This window comes from Amblyomma americanum, chromosome 2 (genome assembly GCF_052857255.1).
Source record: "Amblyomma americanum isolate KBUSLIRL-KWMA chromosome 2, ASM5285725v1, whole genome shotgun sequence".
NCBI classification, from domain to species: Eukaryota; Metazoa; Arthropoda; class Arachnida; order Ixodida; family Ixodidae; genus Amblyomma; species Amblyomma americanum.
In genome coordinates, this window is record NC_135498.1 from 202,850,234 (window position 1) to 202,875,936 (window position 25,703).

Consider the following 25,703-nt stretch of genomic DNA (forward strand, 5'->3'; position numbering starts at 1 on the left):
TACACTTTAATTACCCCAGATTATGAAATTGTTTCAGTTTCTACACAAAGTGCTGTGGTTTCTGTGTGTTATCGCCCTCCTAACGGTAATATTGCATCATTTTTACAGTTTTATGACATGTTCCTGGCTTTTGTTGTTCAGTATCACAATAAGAAAACCTTAATAGCTTGTGGTGACTTTAATATTGACATGGGTAATCCAAACCCATCTGCTAGAGATTTTAATATGACTATTATGTCTAATGGCTTTGTTAACCTGATCAATACACCAACCAGAGTCACAAGCGAAGGCCGTTCTGTTCTCGATTTAATTATTACTACCTCTATGCAGCTGAATGCTTTTGCTGGTGTTTTATCTTGTTGTGTTAGTGACCATCTTCCTGTGTTTGCTTGCATTGAGAACGCTAGTACAATAGGAAGTAAGTCCACATCAATCACATACCAAGCTATTACAGAATCATCATTGAAATCCTTTAGGGATGCGCTCATGAAAGTATATTGGAGTAAGATAGCTGAACTTCGTGATGCAAATGTTGCCTATAATACATTTGTCGATTGCTTTAAACAGATATATCACGACTGCTTTCCTCTTGTAACACGTGTGAAAAGTCGCAGAATCCGCAAGCCATGGGTAACGCCAGAGCTTAGCAGAGAAATACAAATGAAAGACAAGCTGTATATAAAATTTTTGAGCAGCCGGAAGGTTGAGGACCTTGCGGTATTTAAGAAATATAGGAACAAATTGACTAAAAAACTGAGGTCTGCACGAACAGCCTATCACGTGTCACTTCTAGATGTTAAGAATGCTCTAAATGGTGTACTATGGTCCAGATTAAATACACTTCTGCAGCGGGACAGTTACCGCACTGCATTAACAAAATTAAATATCGATGGAAAGGAAGTTTCTGGCATTGAACTGGCTAATGTATTCAGTACTTTTTTAACGAGCTTGGCTACCTGTGCTGTAACACGTGCTGCCGGATCTGACGCTTGCAAATATGTTCGAATTCAGAATGATGAAACAATTTTTCTGCATCCAGTCACGGTAGACGAAGTAGTGTCGGTGATACTAAATCTTAACAATAGCAGTAGCTGTGATATTGATGATATCCAAATACGGCCAGTCAAGCATGTAGTTGACATAATTGCTCCCATACTTGCTCACATCTTTAACATCTGTTTAGAAACTGCAGTTTTTCCGGAAAAAATGCAATTAGCAAAAGTTGTTGTTCTTTACAAAAAAGGAGATCGCAACGCCCTCGCCAACTACAGACCAATCTCTATTTTGCCAGTGTTTTCAAAAGCATTTGAGAAAATGCTCCATCTAAGAATGTCAAATTTTATCCATAAATTTGACTTGCTAACACCATTTCAGTTTGGCGTCTGCAAAAGCAAATCAACTGAACTTGCATTACTCCAACAAAAGGAATATATAATAAAGCAACTTGAAAACAAAGCTATTGTCATTGGTGTATTTGTGGGTTTCTCAAAGGCTTTTGACCTGGTAAATCATAAAATCTTACTAAACAAATTACACTACTATGGTATCCGAGGAAAAGCACTCTCATTGTTAAGTTCTTATTTGTCGTTTAGACAGCAAGTGGTGTACATAAATGGTATACGGTCTGAACCGAAGCCGCTCTTCTGCGGTGTCCCCCAAGGCAGTACGCTAGGGCCTCTACTCTTCAATATTTACCTAAACGATATTGTCAACATTAGCGATAATACACAGTTTTTCATCTATGCTGATGATACGAGCGTATTTTTTTCGGGTGAAAATGTTCATGAACTTATCAAACAATGTAATGCCACAATGAAAGCCCTTGAGGTCTGGTCTGCAGTTAACCTGATGCAAATAAACGAGAGTAAGGCCAAAGCTGTCATATTTAGGCCGAAAAATAAAGTTATCCCACCGCACGATAATATTATATTAAACTCGCGGGATGTAGAAATTGTTGAGCAGTTTAAATGCCTTGGGGTCATATTTTCTGCCAGTATGTCATGGGATTATCATGTCAAATATATCTTGAAAAAAATAGCTCAAATCACTGGTGTTATAGGCGGTCTAAAATACATACTTCCCACAAAAACTAAGATGCTGGTATACAATTCAATATTCAACTCGCATTTAAACTATTGCCAGTTGGTGTGGGGCACTACAACATTCACTAACCTTGAACGTATTCATTTAATGCAAAAAAGATATCTCCGAAATGCATATAATTTACCGTTCCGACATCCAAGTGCAGCTTTCTTTTGTCATTCCAGAGTTATTAAAGCACATAATCTTTATAAATATCGCCTCAGTGTTACTTTTAAAACAGAAATCAAGAATAATGTAACAAATCCTAAAAATTTAGCAGAACTAAGGAAAAAAGAATCAGTCTATACAAAAAGACGTGGCGAAGAATGGACAGTGCCAACAGCTCGGCTAAATCTTGGTAGGGAATGCCTTCAGTACACACTTCCATCTCTTCTAAATAGGTATATCCACATTAACCTCGATTTGTTTTCTTTTTCACGTCGTGAACTACATAATTTGTTTTTGAATAACATTGTTTAGGTTCATTATGTATACATATTGCTGTTTCGTGTATTCTCCGGTGCTTCCTTGATGTCCTTGTTTTTTTTTTTAAATTGTATAAACTCTTGTGTTGCCTCCCTGTCAATAATTAGGATTGTAGACTCGTCAAGCTGCCCAAGGGCAGCTTTTTTCTACGATTCCTCCATCTGTAGTGCTAGATGGAAAATAAACTTTGATTTGATTTGATAGTCAAATGTTTTAGGGGAATCCCCCTGGTGGAGTAAATATGTAATAAATGAGTATATACTCATTGGCATCCACCCAAGCGCAGCCTTACGGCTGCAAAGGACAGCTATAAAGCTTTCTCCGTAGTGATAGATAGCACTCAGGTTTCTGAGAAAGCTGTTTGTCTCCTTTGCAGCCAAATGGCTGCGCTTGGCTGGATGCCAATGAGCAATTTATATGGGTAGAGGCATTTCGTACTGTGGATTCTAGATTAAAGCAGCCCACCTGGAGTTCCTTATTGCTCAATGCCATCTCATTGCACGAAAGAACGTCTTTGCATTTTGTCTTCAGAAGAGCCGTAACGTCAAAAATATGTACGCATCTTATTGAGTCATTCCATTTGTCCGCTGTTCCACTTTCACTCCCTCAACAAAAGACATCCACCGACTGTGGGCCCAGAATGCTTTGAACCACTCAGAGAAGTACGGTGAGAGTAGAGTGGGCGCGCGCGGTCTCACTGAATCTGTTTCCGTGCCGTAGAGGTAGCAAGTCAGAGAGAAAACTTTATTGTGCGTCTCAGATGCGAATCGCTGCCACAAGTGGATGGGTTGAGGCTGGAGCTCGGCGCACATATGAGTGACGTGGGCCACCGGAAGCGGCTACAGTGTTGGGTGTTGCGCAGCAGATGAAAATCAGCTCAGCTCTGCCCGAAATACAGAGGACACGTGCGAGGTCGGAGTTAGCGTTGGAAGCAGTGGTGTGACGAACAGCGCGTTCACAGAACCTGTATGCACAGTATGAGGCGGGTAGGCGGCAGTACCTGATAGTGGTATGGCCAGGCCGGTTAAGCATGTAGCGGGACAATAACTCTGGAGGTAGGGAACTGATTTAATCTTGTTTGAAGTAACCTCATTCGTGGAGAGTTAAATGTCGGGAACGAGGCGGTGGAAGGGATGTAGTTACTTCCGCCTCTATGTTTTCTAAATGTGAATATGCATATGAGTGTGGTGAATGCCCCACTCGTTCTTCTCGTTGTCATCTTCTGTAGAAGTGATAAGTTTGGTTTGGGACCTGCCACGAGCTCGGGCGAAACCCCTTCGTTCCTTTATATTCCCTGACCACCGAGGACCCATTGCAGAAGGACATACAGGGGTGTGAGGGCACGCGGAGGGGTGAGAGTTCTGGTGCGGGTTGGTATTCAGTTCTGCGTGGGTTTGTCCTGGTAGTCTGTTGATGGTAATGTCTCCGGCTGTTGTGCAGATATGGTGATGTTCCTTCGGTCTGGTCGTTCAAAAATGCCTTCGGCGAGGGGATATACTTTTTCCTTGCTCTGAGTCATTTCCCTCACCCCGGCGTCTAGTTACGGCGCGTGTAGATGAGCGCACAACCTGAATGATCCATCGACCTTGTGTTTTTTTAGGTCGAGTTGCGACGATAGGCCCCTCTGCTAAGCCACAAACGTTCAGCCATAAGAGGAACTACGTACAGCAGGGAAAATGGTACGCCCTGGTGGCATACATTTCATCGTGCCAGTGTCCTCATTCCGTTTCTGAAACACTGTGAGGGTGTTTTAGTTGCGTTCAGAACAATTCGTAAGATTTTGGTGCTCGAATTTATGGCTCTTAACTAACGATGCTCCTGGCAAGAGGGCTGAGCTCAGCCCTAGAGCCGGTTCGCAGGTAACCTGCTGGCCAAAGCACTGTGTTCGGATTCCGTGATCTCCGATGCTGTTTTTATCACCAGGTCTCGAGTTTCACGAAACATTACGGAGCTCTGTGAGCATGTTAAAAGCATACACGAGATACTGGTGGATGTAGCAGCGCTGAAAGCAGAGCGGGTAACAGCGAGCACAGTCAAGTAATTTGCACATGCAACAGCAACAACAAAAAATGCTTGCAGCACGACCTGCTGCTTGCTCCAGAATAACGAACTTCGACACGGAGTTGACAATGCACTTCAGACATAATACATTAAAAAGATAGGCTGCGTAACAGATATACTGTCGAGATTATCTGCTGAGCCAGCTCCAAGCAAAATGCAAGTGCCACTGTGTAAGAGAGACCACAAAAGCTGCGCTTAAAGCGGGTCCAGGTTGACAGACTCTTCAGGCTAATATAATAACAAGGCCGCATCCGACGGAACGGGGCGGTGTTACGGCCACGAACTGCAAAAGCAAAAAAACGACGTAAGAGCAGCAAAACACAACCTGAGCACGGGACAGCATTTAGAGTTTACGCAACTGCCGACGGGTACATCGATGCCGAAAACCGCAAGGATAATCCCGTCATCCAAATATGCAGACAGCACTCGCATTACGCCTTGCACCCGCGATCTCTTGAGCAGTGTGCTAAGTGAAAGCGGCGTTGCCATGTTTCATGCAGAGCGAGTTCGTCCAAGGGCGGGCGTGACAGTCACAACACATGACCGGCCGCCATTCTACTGCAGGTACAGAGCTGCGCACTTGAGGGGGGTAAAAAAAGTCGCGGTCCAGGCGAGGACTAGACGGGGACCCCTTGTCTCAGCTTGCGGGCCTCCACGCTGTGCGGGCGGAGGCAGATGATGAGCCGCTGGAAAAGAGAGAACAGTGTTGGGACATGTCAATGAAGTAGTTTTCTTTTCCCTGACACAGCTCCTGGGCTATGTCCTTCAGGAAAAGTAATTTACATATTTCTATGCCCTGCTACTTAACATTCTCAACTCAGCAGGGTTGCCGTCGTGCTGCTACATGACTTTTGCTAACGCCTAAGGCCTACAGTGAAGTCGAACCTCTCCGTACTTTGTGGCAACCTCGGTTACTACTCATGGGAAGTCTTGCATTGTATGCCACTTTACGTCGTTCTGTGTGGCCTATTTATTTCGCTTTCTTGTGGTTGTTATTTCCTGTGAACTGAAATGGAGTTCAGCAGTCGTTTTCACTGGCTGGTCAGGTGATAAAACGCGACAGATCATGGGACGAGTTCGGCACCCGGATAATGATGGCTTACACTAAGAATTTTTTTTTTTGTTACAGATGTCGCTGTTGTACTTAGTACTACAGGCCAGAAACCGAAGCACCGTGAGAAATAATCACTGCTTATTGTAAGTAATCCTTTGATTCTCACCCTCATCTCGAGTTGCATGCCAGGTTAGCTACTACGCAACCCTCTGTTGTAATCATTAAAATGTCACTGTCTCGAAAACGAGGGCTTAGTGACAACGTGAACTGATGGCCATGAATAAAAAAAATGGAGAGGACATTTAACTCCGCCTTAAGGGTATGACGCGATAGCGCAGCGGGTTCAGTTTTCCATTCTGAGCAATTTGACACCATTCAACGCATTTTTCATATTTTGTATTGTTTAAAAGAATTAATTGATTAATTACACATTCTAGAATTTTAATTACCGTCATAAACACTGGGTTTTAATTCTGAGCATTTTGACACCTTTCGACCCCCTTTGTCCAATTTTTGTCATTTCTCACTTCTTAAATAAAATAATCAATAAATTAATTGCAATGATTTCACTAACTCGTCACCGAATATCACACACCAATCAATAATCAATCGCTAGAACCAAAATTACCATGATGCCATTTTTTAAGCCGCAGCCGATTACTTCCGACACGCGGCGCCGACTACACCGAAGGCTTTCCGACCTAACGAGCTGTATAGGCTATCGTGTACAAGTGGATACTTTACAATAAATCCAAATTTTAGGTTGTCATCATGAAAAACCGTTAACGTGACAGACGCCACTTAGACTGAAAGCAACGTAGAACGTGTGCGCTTGAGACAGGGCGAGTCAGAAATATCGGAGATGCTTTAGCATGGGAGGTATGAAGTATTCGAGAGCAAAGCATGAGGCGCATGACATGACCGTTTTTGTTTTAGCGCATGCTTTCTTGTATACAGTCAGTCTTTCAAGTAAAGTACTTAGAAGTTCGCGCCAGTCCCGCTGATTTCCCGGATGCCATGTTTTCGTCCTTTTTTAACTGTACTAGACCTTGATTGCTCTTGGCAGTTCACTAACAGTGAAAACAAACATCGATAAAGATGCACAGAAGACAAAAGTCCACACGGCGGTCGGATGCTTTCAGGAAAAAATTATACCGGACGCACAGGACGTTTTAGTATGAAGGTTTACGGCCGCACGAGAGAATAAGTGCAAGCCAAGTCTGCAGGTGACGGCCAGGTTAATAGGTATTGAGGGTGTTGCTTTCTGGGGAGAGGAAATGGCGCAGTATCTGTCTCATATCTCGGCGGACACCTGAACTGCGCCGTAAGGGAAGGGATAAAGGATGGACTGAGGGAAGAAAGGAAGAAAGATGCCGTGGTGGAGGTCTCCGGAATACTTTCAACCACTTGGGGATCTTTAACGTCGAGTGACATCCCACAGCACAAGCGCGCCTTTGTGTTTCGCCTCCATCGAAACGCTGCCGCCGCGGTCGCGTTCGAACCCGGATACTCCGAATCAGTTGCTGAGCGCCCTAACCACTTAGCCACCACGGCGAGTAGCAGACAATGAAATAATAAAAATTTAGCAGGCGCACAAATGAATTACTGTAAGTATGCTTCACAAGAAAATCTTGAAAGTAAGTGATGTATCTAATGTATTCAGGTAAGTGCAAACAAATTACATTCACGTGACAAGGCGTCTTAATAAAAGATCCATTTTGAATGCGAAAGGAGCTACTTCAAGAGGAGAAAAAACGGCTCACCGGTAAGTGTGAAGCTTGACCCAGAGTGTGACCTTATGCAAACCATAAATAAAGGAGTAAAAATATTCCCGCGACTGCAATTTGAACCCGCGCCAGCGCGAACAAGTAGCTTCGCTGGCCACTGCACGAAAAACTAGGCTACCGCCACTTTTTTTTTGGTTATTGCACTAGGCTACAGCCGCAGCCGATCACTCGTCGTGTTAAACTCCAACACATCCTCGCGGTGTGCATTCCAGATTATCGTCTTCTTCAACCAATACTCCTATCAAGCTAATATTCGCCCTTTAAGCTATGTGGCGGTAGTGACAGAGATGTGCGCTGCGTGCGTTGGCGTGGACACAGTTGCGGCAGATATGGCACTAGAGCAAAACACCGTGGCGTTGACAACATCCCTCTATAAATGGGGCACTGCAGTATTGGCCGCCGGCCGTACATTCGGCCAATTCGCATTGAAGATCACAGAAGAATCGGAGGTCTGTGAAAGTGAAAAACGCACATAGCCGGCTCCCTGGGTCAGTAAACACATCAATCGCGCTTTTAGGTAAGTGGCGGTAGTGTCTGCTTTCAAAAAACTGTGCTCTCGCACAATATATTGTGCTTAGCAATGTTAAATCACCAGCCAATTTTTGGTTACTTTTTACGTTGAGTCCTTCACTGACGGTGCATTCAAGGGCTTTAATTGCAAGAACATGCAAAAACACGGTGCACATTTGACTTGACATCAACTATAATTTGAGCCCGGTTCGGCCAGGTGCATCTGTGTCATGGATCTCTCCGGAGAACACTCGGACTGAAAGAATGGGCTAGGCGACGGGTGTACCCACACAAGCGCACATTTAATACACCCTACGTGGCACACACTAGAACACAAAACTAACACAAAACACAAAGACTATAAATACACACGACCCGGGCACACTGCTACTAGCGTCTACTACTAGTGTTCTACTATTAGCGGTCGGCGTTCGTGCTCACGGTTGGTTCGGTGTGGCTGCGGCGTTGTATGGATCCAGTAGGCGGCGTCGAGGCGGCGTTCGCCGTGCTTGAGCTGGCGTCTTTGGCGGCGTTCGACGCGCTTGGGCTGGCGTCGCTGGCTGCGTCGTACAAGCTCCACGTGCAAGCGCCCGTGGAGGTGATGCCGGTGTTGTTGGCGTTGGGGGCACCACCCGGATGGGTGGCAACAGCGCTGGAGACACCCCTGGCCGTAGCAGCTGGTAGCGTCCTCTGATGACTCCCCGGAACGGGCTCAGGCACGGCAGGAGGAAGTCCACGATGCGCTGCCGTAGAACGCGAGCTCACCGGAGCAGTAGCCGGTGTCACTCTCTTCCATCCGAAGTGTCCCTGACCCGCCGGAGCCTCCGCTTCTCTGCTGTTCCCCACGGTCCTTGCTCTCACTCGCCCTTTCATAGCCTCGGTGTTAGTCCACGTATGCCTTGTCGTCGTCTTCTTCTCTTCTCCACCAATCATCTCTCTCCACCTCTCCGAATGCTTCTCCACCAATCATCTCCCTCCACCTCACCGAATGCTTCTTCTTCCTCTTCTTTATTCTTCGGTTAATTCGCATCGTCTTCTTCACGCCTGTTTCCTTTAAAATTTAATTTAGGCTCCTTAATATATGTGACAAGCGCCCCCTCTCAAGAGTTTTTCCATGAAAAACTGCTCACGTCATCCTCATCTTCAAGTCATCCAGCCAGCCGACTATCTTCTGTGGTTATTCTGGACTCAGCACACACCACACCGAAGATGTCCAGCACACCAAACTGCGTTTTCAGAACACTAGCACACCACTGCCGCTGTCCGTACAGAGTCCTTAATAAACATGTTCGTGTCCACAACACACTCCCTTGTATAATCACATAACACCAACAACAGCAACAACAACAACAAGATAAATCCAAGATATACATTAACACAACAACAACAAGATATATCCCAGAGACACCCAGAGCTGACGAGTTCGCTCTATCTCTAAACAAGTCTAATTTGTAACATATGACATCAGTTTGGCTTGGCCCATCCCAAAACGTCTTCCCCTTGATTTGGAGTAGAGCTGTAATCCTCTGTCTGCATTCAAATTGGGCTTCTTCACTACCTCATCCCCTCCTGCGTTTTTCTTCCCACTGAAGGCGGACACCACGGCAGCATTGCCTGTTTCCTCGGCCACTACCGAACAAGTTGCCCTGGGGGCGTACCGCCGCACGGGACCTCTTTCTTCATATTTGTTCAACATATTAACATGTAAAACCCTCTTAATGCCATCTATCAATACCTCATAATCGATATCCTTTTTCTTCCGTGTCACAAGTTATGGGCCCTTTCATTGCATCATTAACTTATCACGGTCCATGGGTAGCAACACAAGAACCCTGTCGCCCGGAATCAGATTTCTGTGAATGGCTTTCTTTTCATAGCATCCCTTGTGGCGTTCACGCGCCTTTTCCATGCTTTGATGTGCAAGCCTGCATGTTTCCTTTAACCTATGCCGCAACTCAAACACGTATGTGTATGTGGTCTTGAGATCTCACGTAATCTCCTTATTAGCCCACAGCTCCTTGAGTATTGTAAGTGGACTTCTAACGGTTCTCCCATATAGCATCTCAAAGGGTGATAAACCAAGACTCGTTTGTGGTACTTCGCGGTAAGCGAACAAAAGACCTGGGAGATATCTATCCCAATCAGTAGGTCTCTTCTGGCACATTTTCTTGATCATATTTTTGAGAGTGCCGTTGAACCGCTCTACAAGCCGATTACACATGGGATGGTAAGGCGTCGTCAGTAACTGTCTTACTGACAAAAGGCGGTTAACCTCCTTCATTAGCTCCGATGTGAAGTTCGAGCCCCGGTCACTCAAAATTTCCCTCGGGAACCCATAACGCGAAACATTTCCACAAGACCCTCCGCCACTTGGATACTGTCAATAGTTCTCGGTGGAATAGCGTCAGGATAACGAGTGGCCACGTCAACTAGAGTAAGCACATATCTATTGCCTTTGGCGGATACTGGAGAGATTGGCCCCACAATGTCAATTGCAACTCGCTGAAACGGTAGGTCGATGGCTGGCATCTTTCCCAGAGGTACGCGACCAACTCTTCCCTTCGGAACTGTGCGCTGGCACACATCACATGAGCGCACACAGCGCTTAACGTCGCTCTGAACACCCGGCCAAAAGAACTCCTCGGTGATCCCAGACACCGTCTTTTGAACACCCTTGTGTCCGGCCATAATGGCGCCATGTCCTAAGCGTAGCACTGTCTCTCGCATATCTCTCGGTAACACCAGCTGTTGGACCCGCCTTCCTGAACTAAATGTGCATTCCCTGTGCAAAAGACCATTTACCAATAGATACTCGAATGACGTCCGAATCTTCTTTCTTTTCACCTTTTCCCCGACTCTTTCGAAAAGCAGGTCTTCAGGCTCGGGTCTTCTTTTTGCCTATTTGCAATTTCGCCCGGTGTTACGCTCAGGCACATCGCAACAGGAGCAGAGAGCGGACGCTTCGTTGCTCGGGCTGTCGCTTGAGCTCTTGTCTCCACTGCCGACGAGAAACTTACTGCACCCGTCTGAGCTGTCGCAGGCCTTTCCTCCTTTGAATGTTCTTTACCGTCGAGCATCCTCCACTCGGGATCGGGGTCTTCGACACCTCTTGCACCCGTAATGCTACCCAAGATGAGATCGTAGATGGGTTGATCTACGCATTTTGCCACTACCTGCCCAGTATAATATGGCGTGGAGACTAGGATCCTGGATTCAGGAAGGTACCTCAATGTGCTATCTACAAGAGTGGCGGCCGACGCTTCCCCTGTAAGATCCTCGACCTTCACCAGGCTTCTACGAACCAAGACTGTGTTAGCTCCGCTGTCTCTAAGCGCCAGTATAGGACGGTCCCCTATTTGCCCAACCACCACTGGCATTGCTGCTTTCGACTTGGGTGTTCCACTCACTGCCTCATTTTCCAGCGGCGTTTGCTCTCCGTTCAGCTGTGGAACTTCGGATGTCGTGACAAGTTGTACCCTTGAGTCGACAACGCATGCAGCTCGGTCCTGCGTTCTGTATCAGCACTCATCCAGAGTATGACCCCTCCTCTTACAACCTTGACACAACCTGTGTTTTTTGGGCAGCGCAACTAGTCCGACAGTTAGCTGCACGGTGTCCCACCTTGCCGCACAGAAAACACCTTACTTGCGCTTTAGATGCACTGCCATATGCTCTTGGTTTTGCCGCATCTGTCTCTAGGGTCGATTGGGTTTCCTCCTTTGTCTTACTCAAAATTCTTACTCAAAAGCCTCGAGGAATTGGTCTGCAATGTATGCGAACTCTTCCAATGAACACAACTTTCTTTCTTTCAGGAATAGCGTTAGCTTTGAGCTGCAGCACGCTAAAAATTGCTCTGTGACCAGCTTGTCACGCACCCCTTCAAAACTCTTTTCTGTGTTTGACATATCAAGCCACCTGTCAAAATAGTTGTTCAGCCTGCAGGCCGTCAGCTTCGCGGTTTCCGAATCCTCAGGTTTCGCGGTGCGAAATCTCTCACGAAAACCCTCTGCCGTAAGCCTGAATCTTTGGAGCAGTGCCTATTTCACTTTCTCGTAGTCCATGGAATCAGCAGCAGGCATCCTTCCAAAAACATTCAGCGCCTCTCCGACTAAACACATGCTCAATGCCGTGGCTCATTCACTGCGCTCCTAGCCTTGCCCCAAAGCTATCCGCTCGAATCGTTGCAGATATGCATCCAAATCATCTCTCTTGTCATCAAAAGGAGCCATCAGCTTCCTTGGGCAAACTCTGACCGGTCTAGGAGATTCTGTTCCCGCTAAGGAACGCTGATCATATTCCGGGATCTCCTCATATCCTCCCGCGACGTGCGCCTGTTTCCACAAAATAGACTCCTTCTCCCGTTCTACCCTTCTTTTTTCCTGTTCTTCTGCCTCGCGGGCTCTTCTAGCTTCTCGCTCTTCTGCCTCGCGAGCCCTTTTCGCCTCGCGTTCTTCTGCTTCACGAGCGTCTGCGCGTGCTAGCGCCCTTTCCTCACTCTGCCTATCTGCCTCCTCTTTCTTCCTCTTTCCCTCCTCGTCATAGAGACGCATCGCCTCTTCCTTGCTTACCCATAGCTTGAGCGCCAGTTCAAACGTTTTTTCCAAGTCCATACTTTCTGCCGTCGAGAGATCGAAAAAATCCGAGACAAAGCAAAAAAGAAAAAGGAAATGTATCCTGTCACAAGCTCGCCACTTTGTCACGGATCTCTCCGGAGAACACTCGGACTGAAAGAATGGACTAGGCGACGGGTGTCACCACACAAACGCACATTTAATACACCCTACGTGGCACACACACAAGAACACAAAACTAACAAAGCAAACACAAAACACAAAGACTATAAATACGCACGACCCGGGCACACTGCTACTAGCGTCTACTACTAGTGTTCTACTATTAGCGGTCGGCGTTCGTGCTCGTGGTTGGTTCGGTGTGGCTGCGGCGTTGTATGGATCCAGTAGGCGGCGTCGAGGCGGCGTTCGCCGTGCTTGAGCTGGCGTCGCTGGCGGCAGCAGCTGGTAGCGTCCTCTGTTGACTCCCCGGAACGGGCTCAGGCGCGGCAGGCAGAAGTCCACGATGCGTTGCCGTAGAACGCGAGCTCACCGGAGCAGTAGCCGGCGTCGCTCTCTTCCAGCCGAAGTGTCCCTGACCCGCCGGAGCCTCCGCTTCTCTTCTGTTCCCCCCCGGGCCTTGCTCTCACTCGCCCTTTTATGCGTTGCATATTGCAATCACTCAGTTCAGCCCACGGGCGCGGCCGGGCAGCCACCATTGACCTTTAGCGCAACCACGTGACGTGACGTCACGACAGCCGGAGGAAAAGCTGGGCCCTAACTCGCGCGCTCGCGCGCGACCGCAGCCACCACCTGACTCCCGCTCCTCCCGCTAGGGGCGCTGCGCCGGTGCGTGACGTCACGGAGAAAAAGCTGGGCCTCAACTCGCGCGCTCGCGCGCGGCCGCAGCCACCACCTGACTCCTGCTCCTGCCGCTAGGGGCGCTGCGCCGGCGCGTGACGTCACAGAGGAAAAGCTGGGCCCCAACTGGCGCGGTCGCTCGCGGCCGCAGCCACCACCTGACTCCCGCTCCTCCCGCTAGGGGCGCTGCGCTATGATTGACGTCACGGCATGTGTATAAAAGAGCTGGGCTCCTTCGCCGGGACAGTCTTATACCCCTGTCACACGGGCATTTCGAGGGCCCTCGAACCGATAGTCTATCGACTCAAAGGCGATCGAGCGCTGCTACACGGGCAGTTTCAATGGCGATCGAGTCAATAGCCTATCGAGTCAACGGAGCAGCACGGAACTCCATCGAGATATGCAACGCATTCTTGACTTAACCAAGCTAAGCCTGGCCATTTTTTATAGCCTCGGTGTTAGTCCACGTATGCCTTGTCGTCGTCTTCTTCTCTTCTCCACCAATCATCTCTCTCTACCTCACCGTATGCTTCTCTACCAATCTCCCTCCACCTCACCGAATGCTTCTTCTTCCTGTTCTTTATTCTTCGGTTAATTCGCGTCGTCTTCTTCACACATTTTTCCTTTAAAATTTAATTTAGGCTCCTTAATATATGTGACAATCTGCGTGTTCTCGGTTTCGTGCTCGCTGTTAATAACTTCACTGACAGGCCAATTTTCGAGCATAGTTGGTTATGGTGCTACATCATATTCCAATAAGCGAGCTGCTGCGGGTGTACTATAATATTATCATCATCGTTATTTTCTTCTTCAGCCCACCATTGTCCATTATAGGGGAAGACTTCTGTAAAAGACCTCCGATTCATCTGTGACGATAGCTCCGATTAAGAGGTCACAACATAGATTCTACATTAGGACATGTTTATGTGTACTATTTGTAGAAACTTAAAAAGACATACTGTACGTATTGCGCCACCTGTGACATCCTTGCGCCAACAGAATTCCTGATATGACTAACCAATGAGATTTTGTGGCACCTAGTGCTGCGCTTACACGCCCTTACGACATTTCGTTATTCCCTATTGAACAATTGTTATCGGTTCTCCTCATTAAATGCTTTCCTTTGTGCAGTTCCTCATTTCGTTCTCAGCTATATGACATCACTGAGTCGCGTTTGCTGCCTAACGCCTTCTGTCTTCCATGGCTCGTTGCACCTTATGCAGCTTAACCTTGCGCCTTTCGCTATACTTCATGTGTTCACCCGATAGTTGCGTAGTGGCAAAATGCAACATGTCCAGGCTTACCTGCTGAGGGTTAGCAAGGTTCATTTCAGCATTCTGTTTATTCTTCACAAAGTTAGCTCCATTAAATAGATTGTAGTTAGGCGTAGTGCCATGCCTGTTTTTCCATAACTTCAGGCGCTCGCTGGATTTAAATTGGACAACGGTGCTCTTGGAGGATGATCGTTTGCAAGGGCGCGCAACCTGGTCCCCAAAATCTTGGACGAGGCGACCAAGGCGATCGGTCCTACGCTTAGCCCGTCGTAGGCGCCTCGGAATCAAGATAAGAGCACAGACATCTTGGTTGGGTGCAGTCCGGCATATGAGATAAGCTGCTTGGCCGGTAGCTAAAGTAGACGTGGCAATACTGCCAAAAGAAGCGACGGCGATATCATTTGTACCGCTGAAGTTCGCCGTCTCGACGTTATCGACAGCACAGTAGGTCCGTCGACCTGCCGCGTCAGCGAAAGGGGGAGACTTTCTCGTCGCAAGACCGCATTCGAGAAGCTCTCCAGGTCGTGATGGTAGCCAACACAAGATTGCGAAAGGCCTTGACGGCAGGCGCAATGGGGTGGCGTGGAGCGCTCAAAACGACTGCAGAACTCCAAAAAAGACTTGCGCAGCGGTGTGAACTAAGATGATGGGCTGTTGTTGCGCAAAAACGACGTCTCGTCCCGTACACCAGCTTGACAGTCTGCACAATATTGACAGATGACACAAGGATGAGCGGGAAACCTATATATATAGCAAGATGTTATGTGCTTATTCTAGTCGGAGCCCTTAGTCCAAGACCCGGATGACAACGGCAAAGCTTAGGGCGTGATCGATCAGTCGCTGCTCGTGGTAATTCGCAAGACGTGGAAAGGAAATTTTTAGGGTTGATTTAGAGTTCAGGTTCGTGCCTTTCGCGTTCAGTGCCGGGTTTGGCTCCGAAGCGAAAGTCTCCCTACCAAGAAATCTGATATGAATTCATACTTCTCTTGTATGAATTAAGATATGTGTTAGGATAACGTATCTAGACCTAGTCGGTTGTTGATCACGAATAAAAACTGCGCGAACACAGCAAAAGACACCGAAAGGCAAGACGAGTTTCTGGCGTTGACTAACAACTGAAGATTTATTGATCGTACACATAGGTAAATATGAAACAAACACAAAAAAATCGGCAAATCAAGCAGGAGACTATGATCACCCAGCTCCCGATAGCAAATGCCACTTCTTTTCCAGAATAGGTATGCAAGGAGTGCTAACAGAGCGCTTTTTAGGCTTGCAATTTTTTTCGCCCTTAATGATTTCTCGCATGACTTTGTCACCACACATGCGCAGCACATTTGGGTTACTCAGCTCACGTGGGCATTTACAATGTCGGCAGAGAACACCCTGACGGCCTGAAGTCCGTCTGATGTTTGACTAAAATAAGATGGATTTCAGCCCGCCTGGGTGTTCTTTACCAAGATTGTAAATGCACATCTGAACTGTGTGACACGAGCGTGCTGCACAGGTGCGGTGACAATACCACGCGAGAAATCACTGAGTCGTGGAAGAGACATTTCATATTTGCAAAGGCACTAGACAATATTTACTTCGCTATAAATTTCTTTCTCTATCAATCATATGCGATCATACGCTATCGAGGATATGAATAAACGTCGACACAGAAAAGGTGGCGTTCGAAGAGCTTCTCCGCAGTTTCAAACTGGCAGCCATCTTGATCGCGATCGAGATCATTCATTTTAGGCACCTTTATGTTAAATGGCAGCCAAATACTGTTCAGGTATTGCTCAGGGATTCTAAAGTCTAGCAGTGGCTGTTAGAGCCATGCCGCTAAGGCGGCCACACGCAAAGCTTCCGTAAAGCAAAGCTCGCCTTCTTGGACGAAAAATCTTGACTGATTTCGTTAAGCATGAGACATGACCACATCACCCTGTAGGGCAATTCAGATTTTACGTTTTTAAAACTAGCCTGCAGAGGAGGAAAATTGTCACTGTGGACGCAATGCCAGTGCAATACTGACATAGTGAACCTGCATTCACAGTTCAAACATTCCATGGGCGTCTTTCTTGGTACGTCAGGTATAGATAGGAGAAAGAAATTTAAAAAATCTCGGTCCAATAAGTTCGGCCATAAATGAGTAGATTTGGCAGTTGGTTGAAATTAATTGAGACATTCATTGTAAAAAAATACGCGATTAAACAGAAATTCACAGGAATAGCTCTGAAAGTAGTACTGGCCTGCGAAGTGGCCGCAAGGTAAACAAAGGCATCAACTAGGAAGGGATTCCTAATTAGTGACTTATGCTGAGAGAACTAAACTGGTTTTAAATTTTTTTTATCTTACTGCCTGAACTACTACCTCAAGCTCGCCTTCTATTGCATATTTTCGTCGCCTGTTTCCGGATTCTTTAAAAATATAGCCTTTAGTTTTTAGGTGCTGTCTGAGACCATGATTTCTTTCAAAAGAGAAGGTTACACAGCGGGCTTGATCCTTCCACCGTTGTGTCTCATATCGGTGGTAAATGGCCTAGAGAAAGAATAGGTATTCGCAGGCCGTGATTTTAACTGTAAGCACATTTAGGAATTTAATGCCATATTGTAGAAAAAGGTGACAAAGGAGGCTAATTGGAGGCTAGTTAGTTTCAGAGACGCCGCTCTTCTCTCCCATTTTTGTTATCTCGCACACTGGGTGCCATTTTTGCACTGCTTATCTTTGTTGCTAAACGTGTGCGGTGAGACTCCTTATTTTGTAAACAAAATGACGGTCGATTTGCCGTAGTAGGTTGAATGCGAATTTCATGCGCTAGCACTGCTTGGTCATTGATTTGTGTTTTTTTTTTATTTTCGCTCTGCATTGTTTAGCCAGTTGTGGTTTGTGATTCATAATATTGCTATGTGATTTAAGGGATACGTGAATTGTATTCTGTGTGTTTGAATGACGTGTACGACGCAGAGCAGATACATGACACAAAGTTTATTACAGTCGATCTTTGCATGCACATGAGTCACGAAAACCACGAGTCGTCCCTAACGACATGGGGGTTTTCAAGAAGGAACGTTTTAAAGTGCTCGCCAGTGTCGTGAGGAGAAAAAGACCCGAATAACTGCTCGAGTCCAGGATCCAGCTTCCAAACGAGCCCGTACGCAGTCGCGTCGAACAAATGAAGCGTCTCTTTCGCCTCACTGATCCCGATAAGACTGAGGAAAATAAATTTAAATTTTTAATGCGCGGCGCCAAAAAAACAACTCTCTGCCTGCCTCGTGCTGTTGAGGAATTCATGCAAGGATCCCGCAATATCGAGAAGAACCTCGACGGTCGGACTCGGCAGTATAACCGCCCTGCTTATATCTCTGCAGTTCGTCCGGACACGACGACCACCACCAGCCACAACTTGCGGGAAGATATCCGCGAAGTCGTCCGCGCGGAGCTACCACGACTCGTGCCAACTCCCCCACAGCCTTAAGCAGCGACCCTCATGGATGTGGTGTGAAAAGTGCAACAGGCATTTGGAACCTCGGCTTCGGCGGCCACAGAGCCCCTGGACATGACTTGCGCCGCCGCGGTGCTGAGCCAAAGGCGTCCAACCGCTCAGTGCCAGCAGCCGTATACACCATGCAAAGATTCCAATCGCTCGCCCGCCCAACTCAGTTACAAGCTCACCCAAGAGAAGCCGACCTCTGGAGGACCCCCGATTAGCGCCGCCCAGCCTGCGTTCATTCAGGCGAAGTCAGCCACATTATTCTGCACTGCTCCTAGAAATGAAAGAGGCCTGCATGACTTGTCAGTTGATGCCCCACTAATACGCGCCCAGGGCAACGACAGCAAGATATCGACGAGCACCTCGGCCGAGAGGAGTACGCCTCATCTAGCCGTCTCTCCAGCGCATCATCGCCGTTGTAAGGTTTCTGGCGACAGCCGGCGGTCTGATTCAGCTGCGTATTCGGCCAGGACACCTACAACCGGGGTCCCTGCCCGGCGATAGGCATCTTGTTTCCCACGGCCAGTCCTCACGTGGTTTATTGGATTCGAGACGGAGGATTCCACTGCCGTTTGTAAGCCTTGTTCCTGGAAGATCGTGCGGCCCGGAGGCAGTTGGCGACCGCCAGCACCGAGCAGGGGTGACTCACCCCTTCAACTATGCCTGCTCGCCGGCGTCTCGCCCATTCGGACTTCCCGGAAGACGTGTCCGGCTGGAGCGTGAGAACAGTCGTTCGGAAGCGAAGACACCGCTCTCTCTGGTGCGGGCGATTGTCCAGCGGCACCCTCTCTCCGGCGAGGCATGTGACGGGGCCGTGTCCCTATGTGAAGTGGTGTGTGTGTACGACAGCGCAAGTTAGGCCACGCCCAACCTGGCGAAGACATTCTCGGACCTGGGGAATCCTAGGGGCCGGACCCTTTTTAAACCAGACGACGAGTGCCGTGAGAAGGAATCCTCGATCATCCTCAGATCTTCTCAGATCCTCCGACCTTCCCCCATCACCCTCCAATGGGTTCCAAAATCTTGTAAATAATGTAAAATAAACCCCCTGTACAGTTTCCTTCATAACCAAGTCCGACAACGTCATTCGGAGAAGGGACCTGCGGCGCTGAAAGAGTCAGCTCACTCAAGGACCCCTCGTCCCCAACACCGTCCACGCCACGTTTTCGTCGCTGGGCTGCAGCTACGTAGCGGTTCTTCGCGGAAGGTCCCCCAACCTCCGCTGCGGAAACTAAAGAAAGCAACGTTTGGAGTCGAGATTGTTCACCACAGAAACGACGAAGATCCTGCACCAACAGTGCAGCATGAAGACGCCGCATCCACTACGCTGACGCCGCACACAAACACGAGTTCGACCACGAACGGACCAAACTTTAAAATGGCGCCCCCACCCAGAACAACCGCGCCGACACGTCCTACCCAATATTCACACACCCGACGAAGCCATACCCGACGCTGAAGACGAAGTGCAACGCAAGGGCGAGGACATCTGACTTAGAGTTGGTTATCGACGGCTGGAAAGTTAGGGGTTTCTTCGACACAGGGGACGATTATTCAGTGATGAACGGAACCTTCACTGTGCAGTTGAAGAAAGTCGCAACCGGTTGGGACGGCCTACAATATTGCACCGCAGAAGGGCACATCATTACGCCACCAGGAAGACGCACAGCGCGAGTGACTGTCAAAAGACAAACCGATCCTGCGACCGTCGTTGCGCTTCGGCAATGAGACCGCGAAGTTATCTTTGGCATAAATTTTCATAATGAACATCATGCGATCATCAACCTGCGATGCAAGCCGACCATGCATTCGATGGACGAAGCCATCCCTTCGATGAGAACTCTGCAACATCACGCTTTCCTGAGTGTTCCTGAGAAACAAATGAGCGTTCCGCCCCGCTCAAGCGTCATAGTCACCGCAGGCGTTACGAAAGCGAGCAGCACTGAAGCCATCATCGAGGGGAAGATGCGATTGCTTCTACAGCGATGAATCAGCATCGCAAGAGGCATCGCACATTTCCACAATGGCAAAACCGAGGTACTGCAGACTAACTTCAGCGAAGAATACCGCCACGTTAATGGAGGAACGACGATTGCTTTCATCGACGAATTATCTGACGTACCAGAATCCTTCGCCCTGTTCGACCCATCCGCAGAAGATTCGCCTTACCAAGAGAACTCACCCACTTTCGACATCAACCCAGCCTTATCCCGGAACAGACAAGACTAAACCTGCAATCTGCTTCGAAGCTACAGCGAGTGTCTGTCATCACCGCCGAAGGTCGGACAAACGCCAGTTGCCAAGCGTCGCAGTATAAGCGACCAGCACTACCGACTTCTCCGCCAAAGCCCCTACCGTGTGTCGCTGCCAGAACGGCAAGCCATCCGGAAACAAGTGAAAGAAATGCTTCGCGACGAAGTCTTCCATCAATCAATGAGCCCCTAGGCGGCGCCGGTTGTTCTAGTGAAAAAGAAACAAGGCAGATTTCAATTCTTCATTGGTTACCGCCGCTTGAACAACATAACAAAGAAGTATGTGTATGCCCTCCCCCGCATCGGCGACACACTGGACCGGCTCTGCAACGCCAAGTATTGCTCATCGATGGACCTGAAGAGCGGCTACTGGCAAATTCAGGTAGATGAAAGAGATCGCGAGAAAACCGCATTCATCACTCCTCATGGCCTCTTCGCGCTCAAGGTAATGCATTTGGTCTCTGTTCCGCACCAGCGATGTTTCAACAAGTAATAGATAGTGCGGCAGGCCTGGGGTAGAAAATCTGACTGGTATATTTAGATGACGTCGTCTTCACCTCGAACTTTGAAGAGCACCTAAAAGGGCTTCAAATAATACTAGACGCAGTAAAGTCGTGTGGCCTATCCTTGAAAGCAGACAAGTGCTGCTTTATCTATGAATAGCTGCTGTTGCTAGGGCACATCGTTAGCAAGGAGGGAGTACACCCATAGCCGCAGAAATCAGCTGCTTTCGCACCGTTTCAGCCACCTGCCGATCAGAAAGCTGTGCTCAGATTCCTCGAACTGTGCACGTATTACCGACGGTTTGTCAAAAACTTTTCACGCATCGTCGAGCCTCTGACCTAGCGGACAAACTTAACCGAAAATAGCTGAAAAGACAAGGACAACAAGGAAAGAAAACATCAGGACCAGCGCTTGCCATCGTGCTACCGGACAAAGACAGACGTGCAATTTTATTGCGAACAACTGCGACTGGAATTCCTCGAAGAACTTCAGCGTCGTTTACAGTCCCCACCGATCCTTGCCCTCACGGATGAAAACATCGAGACTTAAATTCATACCGACGCAAGCAGCTTGGGCCTAGACGCCGTCCTCCTTCAGAAAACTGACAAACTGGAGGAGGTAATCGCATACGTTAGCCGTTCCCAGTCCAAGGTCGAGGCTAACTATTCGACAACTGAGAAGGAGTGCCTTGCTATCATCTGGGCTATGTCGAAATTCCGCCCCTACCTGTACGGAGGATCGTTCAAGGTGGTCAGGGATCAGCACGCACAGTGTTGGCTTGCCAGTTTGAAGGACCCCGCCGGCCGTGTAGCTCGATGAAGCCTGCGTCTACAGCAGTATGACGCCACCGTTATTTACAAGTCCGGACAAAAGCACTCTGATGCCGAATGCCTGTCACGAGCCCCTGTTTATGCGCGGCTGACCGACGACGATGAAGACGTCTTCCTGGGGCCCATCATGCAGCTCCAGCTCTTTTGCACAACAGCAACGCTCACTCCCACACTTAAAGCACCTCATGAAGTACTTCAAGGGAAAGATTTCCTCGCCCTCCGTCTCTTTCAAGCGAGGATTGCCTTCGTTTAGTGTACAGAATGATGTCCTTGTGAAGAACTTCACTGAAAACAAATTAGCCTACCTCCTTGTTGTACCTGCCAGTCTTCGCGACGAATTTCTACCGGCTTCACACGACGAGCCGACAGCTGGACATCTTAGGTTTTCTAGCACCCTCCGCCGCATTCAAAGCATGTATTACTGGCCCCGACTGTCAGCCGATGTCGCACATTATGTGAAAACCTCCCAAGATAGCAAAAGAAAGACCCCTCTCTGCACCCTATAAACCCACCTGAAGGCCCTTGCATCATATCGGCATGGAACTGTTTTGCCATTTTGCGAAGTCAACGTCTTGAAATAAGTGAATTATCATAGCGACCGATTACCTCACCCGGTACGCCGAGGCAAAACCCTACCGAATGAAACAGCAGCAGAAGGCGCCAAATTTTTTGTTGAGTGTGATCTTCTGCTACGCCCCCCCCCCCCCCCCCCCCCGACGTGCTCATTACAGACAGACGAACGGCGTTCACGGTGGAACTGACTCAAGCTATCGTGCTCTGATGCAAAACAAGCCACCGGAGGGCAACAGCGTACCATCCGCAGATCAACGGACTCACCGAGCGCCTGAACATGACCATCGCTGACATGCTCGCCATGTATATACATGCCGAAAACAAGAACTGGGCCGTCATCCTGCCTTACATCGTCTTGCTTACAACACCTCCATTCAGGACACAACCCAGACGACGCGGTCTAGGCTCATCCATGGCAGGGCGGCCACAACCACGCTAGACGCCATGCGGCCAACGTTACCGAAGAAAACGTCGACGTCCCCGCCTACCTTAAACACGCAGAAGCCCTAAGACTTGTATTCCAGTAAAAGTCGTTGTGTGGCTATTTCTTAATTTTTAATAATTTTTTATTGCGCAAAAAATACGACACAGTAACGACAAGGGAGACAGAACAGAGCTCACCTGTCTTCCTTGTCTTTATTGTGTAGTCTATTTGTGCGCAAAAACGAGCCGTAACACTTCCCCGATTACGGATCAAAAACCAGGAGCGCACCGACGCCAGACGCTACAACCTACGAAGACGCAACGCTGAATACAGCCGCTGAAGACGCTGAATAAAGTATTGCCACAAATTTGTGTACTGTTGATTTATTCATTCTTCAAAGCTACCTGCACGCAGCTTTATCGCTTTGTTTGTGAAAGAAGACGCGACCAGATTTATCTAGATTGTTCGCATCCAAGCGGAGCTGATTCTACGTTGTTCCAAAATGTTGCGGTAACTTCGCACTCCGTAGCTCGAAAGTTCGCTATCAGCTTCAAAATGAGTCCGATGTGGGCACAAGCCCGCCCAAATCAAAATAAAAAGATACTTATTACGGTAGCGAGATGGCATTTTAAGTCACACTCGCGGTAATACAGGCTGCGTCCACCGCTTTGGACGAGGGTGGCACTGGTGAACACTCTGAAGGTTCGCTTACACGCAAAAACATAGATACCCACGGCAGCAGCCGTAGCTCAGTTTGTAGAGCACCGGACGCGATATTCGGAGGTCGTGGGTTCAAATCCCAATTGCAGTATGGTTGTTTTTTCTGCTATTATGAGTTTCCTTTTAGCAAAAGAATAATTGAACTATTATTCTCCCACCATTAAGCACCCCAAATTTAAAAAAAATAATAAATAAACCGTCCCCTGTGCACCTTGGTTTCAGTGACTGTTGGCTTCCGTAATAAGTTTGTCAAATGAGCCCCTTATCTCCTTTTCTTTGTCTGCTATATATATATATATATATATATATATATATATATATATATATATATATATATATATATATATATATATATATATATATATATATATATATATATGTGTGTGTGTGTGTTTATTCTTCGTTAAAGGAAATATAGGACAACCCATAAAAGAAACTCCGTATAGGAAAACGATGTGCTGACGCTCACCGGCCAATAATCATAAAATTTTTAAATTTTAAGGAAAAAAATGAAGTCCGCCTCAAATCCCATAAGTTGAAAGATGTGTCGCCGAAGGTAGGGCTGGAAGATTATTCCCCGCAAGTTCAGTTAGAACTTAAAAAGCCGCAGGACTTCGCCAAAATCAACAACACTGAAAATGAGCGCTATGCTGTCCATTTTTTTAAACTCAAATTTCGTGACAATTTGTACCGTTACGACGCTGCAACTGAAGAAGTCATACAGGTTTCTACGCTGGTTTCTACACATTATGAGAGCCTGTAGGCGTGAAAAGCAGGCCGAAATGAAGTCAAACAAAAAACCGCATGCAATGTATCCATCCTCATGGCCAATTTCTGTAGCTTACTTCCTAAACTTGATGTGACGAAAGCAATGATGCACACATGTGAAGCTGATATTGTTCTTGGCACTGAAAGCTGGCTGACCGGAGACGTACCAAATAATGAACTATTGTGCCCAATCCATTTATCAATATTCCGTATAGACCGACTCCGTGAGTAGGAGGCGTCATGATCGCGGTAAGAAGCGACAATCAGTCTTTCCTGTTTCCTCTTGACACGCCTCTTGAACAACTATTTGTGTTGTTATGGTTTAGTGGTATCACTTACGTAATCGGTGTTTGTTATCGGCCACCTGACTGTTGGTCAAATTCTGTTCATTCTTTTCACTGGGCCATTGAGTGCATCTTTAACAACTTCCCGAATTGCATCCTTATTTTAGGAGGAGATTTTAACTACCCTGCTATTGACTGGCGTACATGATTTGGAGATTCCCAGGGTAGCCTGTCTCACTGTTCCAACTTTCGCAGTACTCTCCACTTCTTCACCCTAACTCAGCTGGAGCATGAGCCAACACGTGGGAACATATCTTGGATTTGATATTCACTAATCAACCTCACACTACAAAACTGCACGTGTTAGAATGTGTAAGCGACCATAATTTTGTACACTGTTTACACCTGACACAGGCTCACGCAAAAACCGCCGCTAAAAAATATATCTTTGACTACGCCAGAGCGAACCAAGACAAAATGAGCCGAATGCTGGCTGACTTCGAAACCGCATTTCATCATAACTTCGAGGAACGCAGCACAAATGAAAGCTGGTTAAAGTTTCGCGACAGGTTGAATGAAATTGAAGAAGTCTGCGTACCAAAACTTCAGATGAAGGCTAAAGTTGATGCTCCCTGGTTCACGAAGAAAATCAGGCAGCATCTGATCAGAAAAAAGAGCAAACAGATGGGCTACGCAAGCCAACGCACCTCGTGATTGGCAAAGGTATAAGGAACTATCATCCGTTGCGGAAACAAGTATAAAAGAAGCAAACGATTGCTTTTAAATCATACGCTTCCGAACCTGTTAGAAACAAACACCAAAAAGTTCTTGCGTGTTGTCAATCCTAAAGATTCAGGCGAGTTAATAACACTAAATGACGTAAATGGAATTTTCGTCCCCATACAATCGAGTGCGGAACGTCTAGACAGTCATTTCAGCAAAGTATTTACAGACCAGGCATCTATTTCCGAGTACATTCAGCTTTCCGTTCCATTCATTGCTTATCATTCTAATCCTATCACTAGCAGAACAGATGGAGTTCTTCGTGCGATTGATAGGCTTCCATTAAATTCTAGCGCTGGCCCTGATGGCATAAGTACAAAACTTCTGAAGCTAACTTCTCACGTATCGGCATTATTGTTATCACTTTTATTCCAGCAGTCTCTGAACAGTAGCTATGTTTCAGACGATTGGCGAACGGCACT

General features: G+C 47.4%; 1 protein-coding gene across 1 annotated transcript in view; it reads right to left on the bottom strand.

Annotated features, from left to right (window-relative positions):
* Window positions 1–3,299: 3,299 nt before the first annotated feature.
* The window catches only part of SerT (Serotonin transporter), a 429,862-nt gene continuing 407,458 nt past the window's right edge, over window positions 3,300–25,703 (bottom strand). Inside the window, exon 15 of the mRNA XM_077655629.1 lies at window positions 3,300–5,315. Within this exon, the coding sequence (XP_077511755.1) occupies window positions 5,247–5,315 (69 nt within the window). The 3' untranslated portion in view covers window positions 3,300–5,246. The remainder of the gene's footprint in view (window positions 5,316–25,703) is intronic.